The sequence below is a fragment of the Primulina eburnea genome, chromosome 3 (genome assembly GCF_022965805.1).
Source record: "Primulina eburnea isolate SZY01 chromosome 3, ASM2296580v1, whole genome shotgun sequence".
NCBI classification, from domain to species: domain Eukaryota; kingdom Viridiplantae; phylum Streptophyta; class Magnoliopsida; order Lamiales; family Gesneriaceae; genus Primulina; species Primulina eburnea.
The window spans coordinates 16,634,518-16,652,394 of NC_133103.1; the positions used below are offsets into that span (position 1 = coordinate 16,634,518).

General features: G+C 38.8%; 2 protein-coding genes across 2 annotated transcripts; one reads left to right on the plus strand and one right to left on the minus strand.

Annotated features, from left to right (window-relative positions):
* Positions 1-217: 217 nt before the first annotated feature.
* On the minus strand, positions 218-4,458 carry LOC140827028 (5'-methylthioadenosine nucleosidase-like). Its single transcript, XM_073189608.1, has 8 exons — positions 4,178-4,458; positions 4,019-4,082; positions 3,595-3,686; positions 3,330-3,436; positions 2,748-2,822; positions 2,138-2,212; positions 1,026-1,118; positions 218-631 (listed from the first exon to the last, which is right to left on the minus strand). Exons 1-8 carry the CDS (start codon positions 4,266-4,268, stop codon positions 434-436), a joined length of 795 nt encoding a protein of 264 aa, XP_073045709.1. The 5' UTR covers positions 4,269-4,458; the 3' UTR covers positions 218-433.
* A 6,970-nt stretch (positions 4,459-11,428) lies between these two features.
* LOC140826899 (putative pentatricopeptide repeat-containing protein At3g23330) lies at positions 11,429-15,202 on the plus strand. The gene is made up of 2 exons (XM_073189438.1): positions 11,429-11,622; positions 14,059-15,202. Exons 1-2 carry the CDS (start codon positions 11,429-11,431, stop codon positions 15,200-15,202), a joined length of 1,338 nt encoding a protein of 445 aa, XP_073045539.1.
* Positions 15,203-17,877: the final 2,675 nt, after the last annotated feature.

A 17,877-nucleotide genomic window follows, 5' to 3' on the forward strand; every position in this document is an offset into this window, starting at 1 on the left:
GAAACTATAGATCTTTTCCAACATACAAAAGTAGTTGTCCAAGTTCCTCAAACTCGAGCGTTGTTTCACTTGTCACTACGGTGTCATAACTGGATGCAACTAGTGACATAATTGGATGCAACTTCGGATCGAATGTAGCAAATTTTAGGCATATTATGTTTCTGTCATCCAGAAGAGCATGTACAAGTTAAAATGTCAAGTAAAACAGTCTCACATGGATTTTCTAACAATCAGCTGACACAAACGGGAAAGCGTATGCAGGTAGGCAGTGCAAACTCTATGTAGCATTTAGACGCGACAAAACGTACGCATAAATGTGCAGGATAAAGTAAGATACATTACCTTTCTAGTTACATAGCATAAGCTAATGAATCGAGTAGCATAAAAAAGACATGATTATATTATAAACATGTATATGCTCCAAATCAGATTATCAAATTTCTGAGAAACTCTTTCCGTTGATAAAATCGACGACTCGGGTGACTGTTTGATCAAGTGACAGGGTTACTGCTGCCAAATTTTGCAAAAATTCCTCAGCTGTTGGCTTGTCGCCGTCAATAATATCCGTCACAGCTTTTAAGAATATCACAGGAACTTTCAGGAGATCCGCTACATAAGCAACAGCAGCTCCCTGAATATCCAAGACAAATCTACAGATGAAGTCCTTTGCATCTATTGGGCATGAAGAAGCGTATTGTAATGTTGTCTACAACAAATTTATTCTTCTAAAAAGACACTATATTATACTATTCCCGCCAATATTTTGACAAAATAGGAGGTTCAATTTTTTTCATTAAAAAAAATTATTTTTGACAAAATTCAGGTGGAAGGATGTGAATCAGTAATGTCCTAGAGAAAAATTGTGAAAATAATTTGAGCAAGGTTGAGTTGAGACTAGAAGATTCAATTGCTAGTTGCTACAGATGTGATTCAAGTATTTTGTGGAATGCAACAACCGCATTTGCAGAAGCACTCTTTTTGACGTTACATCAGGCAACATGATAAGCTCAAAAGGTAATGCCAACCTCCATATCTTTAACGGTTGCATCATTTGCAAGGATTGCTGCTTCATCCACAGAGGACATATCCAAAGAATCGCCAGTAGACAATTTGCCAACCTAAAACATGCAAAAGGTACTACTTTAACCTCAGCTATGTTATTCTAACATCCTTTCACATAAATAACGTAAGTGAACAAACTCAATATGTGCATATAAGGCACAATTTTAGTTGATCAGAGAGGGCCAATCAGGGGAAAGTCCACAATGCACCTATTAAATTTCATACATGCAAAGATAATGTCAGTAAACCAAAAAAAAATGCAGCAGAATCTAAATTCCTGTGAACATTTATACTGGAAACATGAATAGATACCATCGAGTTCAGACATCATTGAAGATCAAGATAAAGGGAGACAATCTAAATAACTGGACTTTTTTTACTACACATCATTGAATGTGTAGGAAAGATATGCTACTCCATTAGATTGAAAACTCAAGTCCATAAGATCCTATATTTTACAGATTAATTAAAATAATAAAGCTTTAAGATCGCAGGGACATGTCACCAACCTCATTCATCAACATCATAATCATACCACATTCCCGCTAGTTGCGTAGTAGGCTACATGGATATTAGTTCTCCAAACTAAGCGATTTTCGCACATGCCATCTCTTAAACCAATATTTTAGATATCATTCTTAACCACTTTTATCCAATTTTTAAATGGTCTACCCCTCCTACTATTTACATCTAAGAGATGTCGGATTGAGGTCATATTTGATCTCCTCTTTGCATGACCAAACTATGTTAGACACTCTTCCTAATCTTATGTTCAATGAAGGCTACACCTAAATAGTTTATAATTCTTTCATTTCTAATTCTATCCTTTTGCGTTTTATCACACATAAATTTAACATACGCATCTCTGCTATCGTCATTTTATGCATATGTAGTCCTGTAGTGGCCTAACGATCCAAGCCATAAAGAATAGCTGGTATAAAATTACCAATCTTAATCCGAGACTATAATCTTTGTAGTTCTGAAACTTATGATAAATGAACTTTGAAAAGAAAAAGAGAAAAAGAGCACTCAAGGTACCAAATGATCACTAAACGAGCTTCTAAAAGTAAATAACCTTCAAATTCAGCTCATTTGCAAGGTTGGGGGTGTAGAATGCTTGACGAGAGCCGACACCATACAGATCAAACACCTGGAGAAAAAAAAGGCTTGTGAAGATCTGATGCAAATGTTAAACTTCTTAATTCAGGAAACAGGATTACTGACTGTCCATAAACTACTAACGCATGTTTGCAACCAGAAAACAATAGCAATGCATTATATCATTGATCATGAGGTAAAAGTCTTATCGATTTCCATCCCCGGAGATTGAGAAAGTGAGCAATAAACAAAAAATAATGTACATCCACTTTCTCAGAGGTTTAATAAAGAAGCACTACCGCCGGTCACACTGGTATGCACCGTGTAATATAGATCAAAATCTTTAGAGGTTTGGAATCATTTTGGGAAAGCATGACAATGAAATCATTACTGGGTAAAGATGTGAAACACCAAACATTTCCACAAGTATCTAAGAATTAGAAATTAAATATTCTGATAGATGGACTAGTAACCTGACCAGTTAGGGAAATAATCACCCATCTCCAAAAAGGGAGACCTATTCCATAATGTGCGTACAAATAAATGAAAAATAAATAAGTGAGAAAATATGAATGCAGTGTACTTACAGGGATGGGAATTCGTCTGTCATGGAAAGCGACATCTGATACAAGAAATACATCTCCTATGCAAGCACCTTTTGCCTGGTAAATTCTAGATATCAATTGAAAAATATATTTAAAGTTATTAGTTATTACATGCTCTACACAGAGGGCATGTCTGAGTTTCCCTTTCCACTTCAGAAACTAGTTGAATTTTTGTAACAACAATTTAACCGCTACTTTATGTACTGACTAATGTATGGCATAGAACAGCAAAATACGAGTACAAATTTCATCAAGCAAGATAATTGATCATATTTCTCACAACTGAAAAAATTAGTTAAAATTTCTGAGGGTTAAAAATAAATTTTTACTTGACAAGCACAGAAGCAGTGAGTTCAAAGATATACAACGATGAAGAAATTGGAGGAAGACACTCTCATGTACAGTTGTACACCGAACTACATATGCACACGGATAAACTGGAGCCTAAAAAAATATTAGCAGCAGCTGACCAATCTTGAATCTTGATGGTCAACAGTGAGGTTCTAATAATACAGATATTGAAAATTGGAATAATTAGAACCATAAATCATTTATCTGAAATACCTTGAACCCTCCAGCAGTGCCTGCATTTATGATAATGTCTGGCTGCAATGCTTGAACTGAAGCATAAGTCAGAAGGGATGCAGACACCGTGCCTACACTGTCAACACCTAATAAGAAATAGGTCATGAGCTCAGTAACATGAAATTCAAGAGTAGTATCAGCCGAAAATCTTTGTTACCGGTACACATTCCATAAGAAAAGGAAGATTACACAAGAAACATACACTAACATTATCAAAAGCTACATCAAGTAAAGAAATACAGACCCAAAGTGTTGTCTTTTCCAGGGCAAACAACGTTGATGCTCAAATCTTTGTATTTACCATGATACCTCACCCATGGTACCCCCTTTGGAAACCTGCATTAACATGGAAGGTGGAAAAAAACAACTCTACGGTGAGTTAACTTCCAGAGCAAAATAATAATAATCACTGTCGTAAAGTTTAATGGAAAATAATCAAACGTATAGAAAAAAGTGAATCACCTTTCAAATAATTAAACTCACGATTTCATATATAGTTAAAATCCCACATTAATTAACTTGTGACAATAAGCTTAAACTAATACAAATGATCAAGAAGTCACCGACTTCCTATTCCACACGCTGACAAAGAAATGAGCTATTCCACTCCAAATCAACTAAACAACAGAAACTAATGAAAAAAAAATGCGATCAAGAAGAAGGCGTACACAGAATCAAGGTCCTCGGTGAGCTGGAACTTATTCACTAGAGGTGACGCCTCAGTCTGCATAACTGAACACAGAATTGAAATCAGTATATTACAATATTTAAAAAATGGAGTAAATCTTTGTCGAAAAAACACACACACTATAAGATAAAAAGAATACCGATTATAAAGAGCACATTGGAGATGGAGCGCTTAGAATTTGAATCCTCGCAAACTTCTATCTCAGCTTTTTCATCGTGGGGAAGATCCATTGGATTGTAGTTCAACTTCAAGTCTTCGAACCCCGTGGTGGCCGATGAATCCCCGATTTAATCATAGAGCTACAGACTGAATATCAATGCTCTTTCCCTCTCCGTCGACGCGACTGAACAAAATTAATGCGATTTTATGAATTTGATCAAACTGGAAATAATTGAAGTGTCCAGAACCGGAGAGGGAATGATGAAAGTGGGACTTGGTGGGGACCACGCTTTTCTTTTTTTTTTTTCGGGCAGGCAAACAAGATTTTTAGTTTTGACCAATGGGATAGGTTTGAGGAAAAAAATATTTAAACTAAAGTTTGGACCCTTTATTTTTACTACCAAGATTGTCCCTTTTCTATAAAGAGGACACTTATAATTAGGGGTGAGTATTCGATCTGTGTAATTATAGATCGAATTGAATTAGTCATAACTGAACTGAACCGAACCGAACCGAACCGAACCGAACCGAATTAAGTTTTTAAAAAAAATTTGATTTCATTATAATTATATATGTAATTTTTCTTGAACACAACAGTTTACACAAACGCATAAAAATATAAATCACACACATTAAAAAGGTATAAGTTTTGTTCGAATACAATTAATACATGATTTTTATATAAAATAACATAACATGGACGAGCATCGTCTCGACCGGCGACGAGAGATGGGTGCGCGGCAGATGAAGTCGAGAGTGGAGAATAAAAAAGTGAGAACGAGAAAACCAAAACGTTTAGAATTATATTAGAATTAGAGTTGATTTTAAAATTAAAAATTTAAATATATATATATACAATTGATAAATAATAAAAATTTATTAAATAATAGTATTTATTATATCCGTTAATTGGGCTAACTGATTTCAAAATTTTAAAAACCGTAATCGAACCGAATAAACCAATGTAACCGAATTTTTTTAATTTAAAAACGAATTTCCGAAATAACCGAACCGAATTTTCGAATTGGCTCGATTCTGTCGGTTAATTCGATTTAACCGAAATTTTGTTCACCCCTACTAATAATGTGACAGAAAAAAAAAGATAGTTTATCTTAAATCAAAGTTAATTAATTACAAATATTAAAAAAGTTAATTAATTACAAGGTTTTATAGTTACTCTAAATGTGTTTATTTAATCAATAGAAAATAATCTAAATCCAAAACACAAATGAATTGACTTAACTAGTTAATTGAATGGAATCAAACTTTTGAACCATGGATAAAAATTAGGATGAATGTGAGGGAGGAAGGACAAAACCTTTTTTTATTAAAATATAATGAACCACGATGTCTTTTTTAAAAGAATGTAATATAAAAAAAAAACTAATATTTGTAAAATGCTGAACAAAGTTCAATATGAATTCTTGTACAAATCTTCAGAAGTATAAATGCACTTCTTTACAAAGCAAATGACAGCATTTCGACATATTAAAAAATGCTATAATTTAAAGTCAGTCTTCTTAACTAACTTAAAGCATGTTAGTTAATTATTGATACACCCAGCAATGAAACCGATCATGTTGTCTGTGGACCATTGAAATGGTTTATGAAAAATGTAAAATGATTTCTTAGCACCTGATATCCCATAAATAGGCCCCTCAAGATCAGATCCAAACTCCCGGCCCATCTCTAGCTCAGATGGAAGGCTCATTACATGTCCATGTATTCTCTTATAGATATCAGGTTTGAGTGTCTAATTCAAAATTCATTATATTGATTTTTAGCAACCTTAGCTACTCTCTTATTATATTCTAAGTCTCTGAATTGAGCGTCGTAGGGGCTACGCCGAGACATCCTCATGCCCCCTTCTAACAGTCCCCTTCGTGATTTTAGGCCTAGAATAAATTCGAGGTATGCATTCGGACTGCTATCACCTACTGAAACCGAACTCTAAATTTTCGTTGAGTATCATTTGATGTCGTCTGTGGGAAGGTTGAGCTGAGACATAAAGATGGTAGGCCAGAGAGGGAGTAGTAGGACTGATTCAGTGTCGTCGCATCCTCAAACGAGACCCGAACATCCTCTTATTGAGGAGACGGGACATGAACAACCTGTTGAGTGCAATAATTTTCCTTGCTTGGTAGAGCAATCGAACCGTGGTGCTTGAGCTGCTGTGCAGTTTAAAATATTTGAGTTGCACCATTACCACTAGCTATAGCTTTTGGTAAAGCGATAAGCACTCGATCCTACAATTGGTATCAGAGCCAAGGTCATGAGTTCGATTCTCATTGATTGCAAGGAATGCAATTATTGGGAGGGAGATTTTTGTGTGCAATAATTATCCCTGCTTGGTAAAGCGATCGAACCGTGGTGTTTGAGTTGCTGTGCGATTTAAAAGATTTGAGTTGCACTATTACTTCTAGCTATAGTTTTTGGTAAAGCGGCAAGCGTTCGGTCCTACACAACCTCGTCCTGAGATGAGGGCCGAAGAACTTCGTCCCGATGAGAATGTGGGGAACTTGACCCTGAAACGATTGGGCCAATTCATTAACAAGACAGTAGACGAGGCCATCAAGAGAAACCAAGAATCTATATTTGCCGAAGAATAAGTCACTCACCAAGAACGAGAGGAGAATGTGGAGGGCCATCGGAGCAGGGTCGAAAAGACGCGGCCTCTCCCGAGTGGGGAGAATTCGGAGCGCAGGAGATGTGGATGAAGATAAGAATGTTGAAGCATCAATTGAGAAACAGAGCTCCAGCGCCCAAGAAAGATAGTCCTTTTTTCCCTCCCATTTTGGAGGAAGAGCTTCCCCAAGTTTTTGACAGTCAAGCGTGGGAGAGTACGATGAGCGTACTGACCCAGAAGAACACTTGGGAAGATTTGAGAATGAGGATTTTTTACATCAGTACTCAGATGGAGTTAGGTGCAGGGTGTTCCTTGGCACGTTGGTGAGATCAGCCCAGTAGTTGTTTAATATGCTGCAGCCCAACTCATTACAGTCTTTCGAGGATTTTTCTACTGCTTTCTTACATCGATTTGCTAGCAGCAAGATGTACCGGAAAAATTATTTAAGCATGTTCATGATGACGCAACAATAAGCTGAAACTTTGCGAGAATTTATCCAGCGTTTCAACAAAGCATTGCTGAAGATACCAGCGGCGACCCCAGACATTATGATAAGTGACTTCACCCAATGACTGAGAGAAGGAAAATTCTTCATATCCCTAGTCAAGAAACCTCCGTTGAGCTATGATGATCTTTTAGTTCGGGCAGAAAGGTACGTGAACCTAGAAGATGCACAACGACACAAGAGTATGGAGCAATGACTTGGAGGAAGTAGGATTGAAGGGGCGGAGAGAGGGGGTAGGAAGAAAGGTGTGGGTGAGAGAGAAGATGATAAAGCTAGAGATAGAGGATAATTCTCATCTTATATTCCTCTGAATATGAATCAAGACAAGGTAATGGAGGTGAGAGAATCAGAAGGAAGTGGGGGAAATTGCAAGGGGTTTAGAGTGATGCTAGATTGCATTTGCTTGATAGACAAGAGAAAAGAATAACAGAGAGAAAAGTTGGAAAATGCGCAGAACAATGCTTTAACGAGGCTCTGGAGTGCTTACCACATTAGAAAATATTACTCTTGACTTTATTGTTATTGTATTTCGTTTCTGAATTTGTCCTGCATAATCGGTTTAAAATTAATAAGACCAAGTTTTTGTATTAATTAAGTTCGTGGATGTTGTTGTATTATGAGGATGACATGAGCTAAAGTTTACCTGCTTGGGCTATGCCTAATAGAGGAGAAGATGTGAGGAGATTGAAAATTAAATTTTTCTACTTGAGCTACGCATAGTAGAGGAGAAGAATTGGAGAGAAGAAAAATTAAATTTTACTTACTTAGGCTGCACCTAGTAGAAGAAAAGAGTTGATGAGGAGAAATTAAATTTCACCTACTTGGGTTATGCCTAATAGAGAAGAAGATTAAGGAGATTGAAAAATTAAATTTTGCCTACTTAGGCTACGCCTAGTAGAGGAGAAGAGTTGATGACGAGAAATTAAATTTTACTTACTTGGGCTATGCCTAGTAGATGAGAAGAAGTGATGAGATTGAAAATTAAATTTTCCTACTTAGGCTACGCCTAGTAGAGGAAAAGTGTTGGGGAGATTGAAATTTATTATTTTCCTGTTAAGACATCGCCTAGCAGAGGAGTCAGAGGATGAGGATGTGGAAATTTTATTTTCTTACTTAGGTTATGCCTAGTAGATGAGAAGAGTTGGAGAGATTGAAATTTATTATTTTCCTACTAAGGCATCGCATAGCAGAGGAGTCGGGGGTGAGGAGGTGAAACTTTTATTTTCCTGCTAAGACATAGCCTAGCAGAGGAATCATGAGTAAGGAGGTGAAACTTTTATTTTCCTACTAATGCATCGCCTAGCAGAGAAATCATGGGGTGAGGAGGTATAACTTTTATTATCTGGACTGTGCCTGGTAGAGGAGAAATGGTGGAGAGATTGTAAATCACATTTTATCTACTTAGATTATGCCTAACAAAGAAGAGGAAGAGGTGGAAGCAAAAGTTAGATTTTATTTACTAAGTCGAGCATGGTCGAAGAGAAAATGTGATGAGACGGAGAGAGCTTCGGTAAGCTCGCCCTCTAGCTAATGAGCTTCAATAAGATCATATCCCAGTGGTTCCAAATCGTCATAGATAAGTTCAAAAGAAACAGTGCATTCAAATGAAAAATACTCGAGGAATAAGACCAAGGGAACAAGCAGGTGGTGGTCGGAGCGATTAGGCGCTCAAGGCTGTTGGGGTAAGCGCACGGGGCGTGTGGGCAAGCGCGCGAGGTGTCTGGGAAGATAACGCTGGGCGAGAGCGTGCTAGCGAGGGGCGAGGGATTGCTGGGCGAGGATATGGCGAGGGAGTGGGGCGTGTGGGCAGGAAAGTGCTAGGCGAGGGAGGCAAGGGGTGAGGAGCAGTGACGGGTGAGGCTGTGCGAGGGAAGTAGGGCGAGGATGTGGCAAGGGCGAGAGGCGCGTGTTGGAAGTTTTCAAGTTCGCAATCTTGATATTGATATTAAAAAAAACTTGTTATTGTGTTTCTAACATATTTATTCAAGTGTGAAGTTGTTAACACTAGAAGCAAGCTGAAACTGAATTGTGCACAAACTGAATTTCTGGCGAGCTTTAGTGTTTTGAAGATATCTTTCAGCTGGATGATTCAGATGACATTCCGTCAACTAGACTGATCAGAAAGCTCAATTTGAAACACGTCGTATTCACGTCAGTTGAGCAAAATCGGATGTTATCATGGTCTAACGGATCGCTGAATTACCGAACTGATCATACGAAAACAGCAATCAGTTGGGTTTGAGCAGCTGCGGTATTTTTGTTATATCTCTCAGCTCGGTTATCGAAATTAAGCGATCAAGTATTGGAAAGATAAGACGAATATCTACAAATCATCTTCAGAAGTCAAAGTCTGAATCGAAGCTTAAGATGCTGATAAATGACGATGAAGTAACTGGCTCTGCACAAACTGAAATCAGCTAGGCTGATTTCAGCACACCAGCTGAAACTGAACTGAACCAGTTGAACTGCACTAGACCAGCTGAAGACTAGTTGAACCAGATCAGTTGAAATGAACCAACTGAACTGAACCAGACCAACTGAAGACCAGTTGAACCGAACAAGACCAACTGAACCAGTTGAACTAAACCAGACCAACTGAACCAGTTGAACTAAACCAGCAGCTGACCAACTGAACTGAACTGAACTGAACTGAACCAGCTGCTGACCAGTTGAACTGAACGACCAGCTGAGTTGACCAGAGTTGACCAGTCGGGAAAATGCCCAACAAGATGAATCCGTTCCAATTCCAGAAACAGTACAAAAACTTTTCAAACGATCACATTCTTGTGTCTAACATATATATCATTGTTGGAGCTTATAAATACAATATCTTGAAGATCAAACAAGAGCTTTTGAAGATGATTCAAACCATGGGCAGTTAGCATGAAGAAATCAGCTAGTTGAGAGCACAAGCCCTTGTGTGATGATACATTTGAGATGTACACTGTAAAGGATAAATTCCTCACACACAATCACTCACACATATACAAGAGAGTTGAAATTCAAATATTCGTTGAGTGAGTCTTCACACAAAGACGTAAAACAATGTGTTTGTAGTCTTTGCATATGAGACATTAAATAATATGATGATTGTGAGGTGCTGCCTACAATCTTGAGTGCTAGGAGTTCAGTTTAGGCAGTGGGTAAGTCCTAGCTGAATGGGTTTGTATAAAAAGTTGTATAAATCAAAGTCTTCTAGTAAATCCTTCCCAATGGGAAGAAAGGGTGACGTAGGAGCATTTGAAGTCTCCGAACATCCATAAACAAATTCGTGTCTATTTTTTTATTGCATTTACTTATCATTTCCATTGTTTTAAGGATACATTGTTGAAGCATTTTATGTGTTCTTCAAATACCAAAATATTGCATACCAAGTGTTTGATAAAATGCTTCAACCAAAATATTTTTTACTCATTCAACTTGCATATATTTTAAATGCTTTACAAAATATTTAATCAGTTTCTACGAAGGATTATTTTGAGTATTTTCCGCTTGGTTTGAACACCAAACTCGATTTAATTTATCGGTGTTCAATATTTCAAGAACCGAGCTATTGTAGCTCAACGGTGATCCCCCTAACCAATCTCATCAGCGCGCATGCAAGAAAGCGCTAGGCGAGGGAGGCAAGGGGCAAGGAGCAGTGACGGGCGAGGTTGTGCGAGGGAAGTAAGGGCGTGGCTATGTGAGATGGGCAAGTGGCAAGGAAGAAGGGCGAGGGAGATGGCGTGCAAAGGGGCGAGGGGGGGCAGCAAAGACGGAGCGAGGCGAGGAGAAAAGAAATGTGAGGGCACTATGCAGGAGGTGGGGCTATGCAAATGGCGATGCGACGATGCAAGGAGGGGGCGAAGTGCGAAAATGTGGGCGGAGAAGGTAGGCGAGGCTGCGCGATGCGAGCGACGAGGAAGAATGAGGGGCGATAGGCAAGGCGCAAAGATGGGAGGGCTAGGTGATGAGGGTGGTGATGGGCGAGAGTTGACAACGATAGATTGGACAATGGCAAACGGTGTGGGCGATGGTAAGGAAGCGGGGTGAGCGATCGAGACTCTGCAGGCGTCGGCGATGAGAGGTAATAGCCGGGGCGAATATCACACAAGGCTGTGATGACCGAGGCGGCGAGGCAGCGCTGGTGTTGGCGAGGGCGAGGGCGGGCGCTTGAGGAGGGTTGCAATGCGAGGACGAGTGAGGGTGTGCAAGAGCGTGGCTATGGGCGAGCGTGTAAAGCTGGTGGGTGTGGGTGTGCTAGGGCTAGCACGCAGGTGAGGCGTAGGCGGATAGCTGGTGAATGGAGTGCAGAGTAAATACTGTGTCGGGGAAATGACGATAAAGTGGCCCCGCACAGATCTGGCCCTTCAGAGTGGAAAGATGATTTAATTTGCTTCCGAATTTTTGGAGACTAATGAGCAACAGGGGAAGAACACACAACTTACATGTTGTAAATCGAGGACACACAATTAATCGAACTTCGAACATACGATTCAGTTCGACTTGAGAGGGGGAGGCTGGTGATACCCCATAAATGGGCCCTCAAGATCAGGCCCAAACCCTCGGCCCATCCCTAGCCCGGATGGAAGTCCCATGACAGGCCCAACTATTCTCTTATAAATACCAGATTTGATTGTCTAATTCAGGATTCATTATATTGATTTTTAGCAGCACCTTTAGCTGCTCTCTCATTATATTCTCAGTTACTGATTTGAGCGTTGAAGGGGCTACACCAGGACACCCTTCCGGTCCCTTTCTAACAGCCTCTTTCGTGATTTCAGGCCCGAAGTAAATTCGAGATATGCATTCGGACTGCTATCACCTACTAGAACCGAACTCTAAATTTTCAGTGAGTATTAACGCCTTTTGCTTCGTTGATAGAAAAGTTCTCCTTTGAGATTGCTTGACTAGATTTTGACTGATTTATCCATATTAGCTTATGTAAGTCACTGTCACTATCATTCTGATGGCTGAAATTGTATCTAATTTTTGTATTTGCCAAAACTTATCGTGCCTTGCACATAAACAATATCATTTGTGTAAAGTCACCAACCTTACTTAAATTTACTTTGAAATGGTGAATGTAGAAATTTTTAAGAAGCATTATGAGATGAGTCATATATTTGCAAGACATCCTTGGCCTTGATGTTGTACTGGGAAACTATCGCTGCCGGTGTCACGTCTGCATTGGATGAACTTTCCCGAGTTTTGGGATTCCTTCAGCTTCCTCATGATGTATCTCTAAGAAACAGGCTCATTGACAATCTTGGAGTTCATACAGGTATATCAGAAGGCAGAACATCTATTCCTTCGTCAATGGGTTTGGAGAATGTGATCTGCGCTCTATATCTTTAGTAGAGGTAATTACCTTTTCTGTTAATACTTCACAATATCTTTATTGGCTTTTTGAACACGCATATCCTCGAACATTGCAAGAGAAAACTTGCTCATCTTTGAAATTTAGGAAGCTGCTTCACTTGGAATCCACTCCTGTTTTGAGAGGAACCTCTTTCTCTATGTTTCGAAATTAGCAAACTGATTAAGCTTGATCCCATAAACTCGATGACAGTTTGTTTATGGCCATTTGAGTAAGCTCTGGAGACTTCAGAAGATTCTTTTGTAAATTTGGACTTAATAATGAATGTATTTATATATTTGTTCACTTTCAATTGACAAAAGTTATCAGACTTGCCTCTGCAAGCTTATTATTTCCCATCCCAGTAAGGTTGGAGGATTAACTTTGCACTTCTTTTGAGCCCATTTTCATACTTGGATGTTCTGAATCGGTTTAAAGCTTTGACTTAAAATTCTTCTCCCGTAGTTAGGAATGAAAAATAGGCTTTCTATGAAGTAGTTTCCCAGGAATTTTGATCATATTTCTTATTACACCTTCAAGATTCCAATTGCTTGTTCACAGCTCCTTGAATATTTTTTTACCAAAATCTTCTCCAAACAGATTTCTAAAGTTTTTCATTGATAAAACACTAAAAAAAAATATTAAAGTAATTGCTCAAACAGACCTTTCAATGTCCGTAGTTTGTTTATTTCCGGTTATTTTGTTCAAAGTAGGTCTCTTATGAGACGATCTAATGAATATTTATCTGTGAGACGGGTCAATCCTATCGATATTCACAATAAAAAGTAATAATTTTCATGGATGACCCAAATAAGATATATGTCTTACAAAATAAGACTTGTGACACAAGTTTTTGCCTAGTTAAAATATGTCCGAATTATTTTGTATCTATTGTCAAATTTCGATCAATAAATTTTACTTTTACCGATAATAATAATAAAAATGATGAAACATGATGTTTTGTTATCTAATATTAATCAAAAGCTATTTTTAAAATAATTTTCTGATGTCAGTTTAAAAAAAAAATGTTTGAGCAGTTTTATTTTCATAAACATCCCTTGTAGAACTTTGCGTTTTGGTATAAAAAGTCTCCGATATGTTCCCTCGAATCCAGCTACATGATGCATGGAATTTTCACTCCATAACTCAATTTTTACAACACTGTTCCCTAACAAAGAATCTGAGAGCTATTCAAATATTCCATGCTCATTTACTGAGAGCAGGTTTGTTCTTCGTCTCCCCTAACCTCCAGACCAAGCTCATATGCACATACACCACATGCCTTGACAGAAACAGTATTAAAACGCTAGCCTGTTTCTTGAAATGTCTCAATCCCAAAAACCCATTGCCCTTTAATTCGATTATATCTCATTTTTCGCAACATGGGTACAGCTGTTTTGCCCTCCACACGCTTTCTTTCATGCATTCAAACGGTGTGTTTGTTGATTCTTACGCTTTCTGCTGCGCTTTGAAATCAATTTCTTGTTTAGAAAAAGTTTTCCTTGGTAAATTGATGCATAGCTATATAGAGAAGTCGGGTTGGTTGGCTAGTGTGTTTGTGGGTAGTGCTTTGGTAGATTTTTACGCGAGGATGTCATGTATTGATGACGCGGCTATGGTGTTTGATGAAATTCCAATGAAGAATACTGTATGTGTTAATGCGCTTTTGTCGGGTTACGCTGGGGCAAATATGTGGGATCAAGGGGTTAAACTGGTCAGGGGAATGCAACTGTTGGGTCTGGAAGCTGATAATTTTACATTTTCTGCAGCCTTGCAGTCATGTACGGGGTTATATGATGTAGAATTGGGTAAGCAGATTCATGGGATTGTTATGCGAAAAGTTAGTGAATTTAGAACTGATGTGTTTCTGCAGAGCCTGTTGATTGAAATGTATGGGAAATGTGGACTCTTGGAGAGTGCAAAGAATGTTTTTGATATGGTGGGATATAGAGAAGGGGAGGAGATGCGGAGGGATGTTATTTTGTGGACTTCGATTTTAGGAGTGCATGGAAAAAATGGAAATTATGAAGAAGTCGTTAGGCTGTTTCATAGCATGCTGAATGAGGGGATTAAACCTGATGGAGTGGCATTTTTGTCAGTTATTTCTGCTTGTGCCCACACTGGCCAAGTGGACCTTGGGATGAAGTTCTTTGAGTCAATGACTCTAAACTATGGGTTAAGTGCTGGTCAGGAGCATTATAGTTGTCTTGTGGACTTGCTTTGTAGGGCCGGCGAGCTGGAGAGGGCATGTAAATTAGTAAATGATGTATCAAATACTGGATATGAGAGCTGCACTGTTTCCTTGTGGGGGGCGTTACTTAGTGCTTGCACCGAGCGTGGAAATGTCAAATTGGGAAAGGCGGCTGCTCAAAGAGCTCTGGAGTTGGAGCCTGGCAATGTCGGGATTTATGTTTTACTGTCCAATATGTATGCTAAGAATGGTATGTGGGATGAGATTGAACAATTGAGGGAGTTGATGCAAAGAAGAGGATTGAAGAAAGATATTGGATGGAGTTTGATAGATGTAGTGACTTGATGACATGTATCAAGTGCCATTAGCTGACTGCTATGATTTTTTCTTTTCTTTACGCAAGTGTACATACTAGGACTGGTATGTGGAGCGGTGATATCAGGTTCAAAGGGTTGATGATGGACATTCAGTGGAATTAGTTAGATTTTGGTTTAAAACCAGTCCCTTCATAAATCTACGTTAATGAAGACTACTCAAAAGTTTGCTACATGAGTAAACCTTAATCAGATCAGTTTGATTTCTCCAGTTACTTGAAACCCTATGATTTGAGTTCTAAGTTGGATTGAAAGGTGAGTTGGGAGGTTTGATTATCTTAAAACTCGGTCAATGAGCAGGGAATAGTGTGATGTCCTACGTCTAGACTCTCCACGTCTTTTTCCTATTAGCAAATTGGTTATTAATTGATTTTATGGAGTTCAATCTTGTCCATGGTGGTTGAATGCTTGTATCAAAGTCGGAGAACAGCTGCACGCCCAACCAAATTTCAATCCGTTTGGAATTTGCTGCACAATGGAACTCCACATTAAACTATGGACCTCTTAATTTAGTTTACATGACTGGACTGGCGCAAGCTCACATTACAAGACTGAAAAGGCAAGTGATAAATCGAGTATAATGTATTTGAAAGAAGAGAATTTGTTTTACTCCAAATTTTGGTTCTTGCGGTGATTTTTGTTGGATGAGAAAATATCAATGTACATGGAGACAAAATGGAAATATTGAAAAAGAAAGAATATTCTTCTTTTTAACATTTTAACTCAAGTTTGTAATGAAATAGTTTACTGTATTTCGAGGGCTAATTCATAATTTACACAGTTGCTATAAATTTGTGGCAGAAACTTCTCATTAAGAATTTGTAGAAGTTCTGATCGTGAATCTGTGCTCAGTAAATTGCCGGGAAAAGGAAAAAAAAAGCTGGTCAAATTTGTAGCACCTTTGAAAAGTTGACTATTTGAGGATCATATTTACATGGAATATCGGTATCCAACATTTAAATCGTGTCTTTGAGAATTGAGAGATGACATCACAATTGATATTGTGCCAGTGTTATGAAGTCAAATGATTCAACGATATAATTCCAGAAATGAAGAACAAATAAGGAAATGAAATATTGTATTCAATAATGAAAGAAGAACCCAGAGTTAAACACTCTTTACAAGACTTTTCTCCCTAGCAAGTGCAAGTGATCACTCAACAATATTTGTAACTGAATACTCTCTCCTCTCTTCTAACTGATATTTAAATCCCCCCTCCCTCATCACGTGTTTTTCCCTTGTTCCTCCTGGTATACACATTTACTATTTTGGGTTTGCTTGGGCCGTTTGCTGTACTTGGGCCCAATGGACCTAAGTCTTCCACAATTGATGTTGGGCTCGTAACATTACCAGCCTCCTCAAAAATTGCCTTGTCCTCGAGGCAAAAATCAGGAAATTGCTTCTTGAATTCTTCGACGTTTTCCCATGTAGCCTCTTCTTCAGAACGTCCCTTCCAACCCACGAGAATTTGTTTATAGGGCTTTCCAGATTTGTCTTCAGTTCTTCCTGCTAAAATCCTGTCGGGCTCAAAAGTCAAGATTAAATCAGTGTCCATCTCCTCAGGTAGTTTGATCTCAATATCAGAATTGCCCACGGCTCTTTTTAAGCATGAAACATGAAAAACGGGATGCACCCTCGACCCTTCCGGTAACTGTAACCGATAAGCAACGGATCCAACCTTCTTCTTGATCTTAAACGGCCCATAAAATCTGTTAGATAATTTCTGCGCAACTCAGGAGCAAACTGAACTCTGCCTATGGGGACGCAACTTCAAATATACCATGTCTCCTTCCTGAAAGTGAACCTCCCTTCTTTTCTTTTTAGCATATTTCGTCATGTGCTGCTGTGCTCTCTCAAGATTATACCTGAGCTGCCGTAAGATCTCATCTCTATCCCCTAATGCTTGTGACACAGCTGCTACTTGCGTTTCCCCCGGAATGAATCTAATAATGTTTGGTGGTTTGCGGCCATATACCACTTCAAATGGAGTCATCCCAGCTGATGTCTGATAGGAAGTGTTGTACCAGTATTCTGCCCAGTGTAGCCACTGAGCCCAACCTTTTGGTTGCTCTGAACAGAACAAGTGTAAGTAGGTTTCAATACACTTATTCAGCGCTTCACTCTGTCCATCGGTCTCCGGGTGGTATGCTGTGCTCATTTTCAGTACTGTCCCTTGGAGCCTGAAGATTTCTGACCAAAAAAAACTCATAAACACAACATCCCTGTCACTCACAATCGTCTTTGGGACTCCATGTAATTTCACAATCTGCTTAACAAACACTTCAGCCACTGTACTTGCTTTGTAGGAGTGTTTTAGCAGCAAAAAATGACCATACTTGGACAGCCTATCAATTACAACCAGTATCACATCATACCCTTGTGACTTTGGTAGCCCTGTGATGAAATCCATGGCCAAGTCTTCCCAAATTACCTCTGGTAAAGGCAACGGCTGTAGTAATCCCGCTGGTTTGGTGGCCTCATATTTCTGTTGTTGACAGACTGTACAACTAGCCACAAACTTACTAATGGGAACCACTAACCTGCCTTTGTGCAACAAACACCCATTGATTAATGTGTAACTGTTGCTGCCCTCAATCCCTTCTCGGATGTTGTCAATGATTTTCCTCAACCCTTGATCTCCTCAAC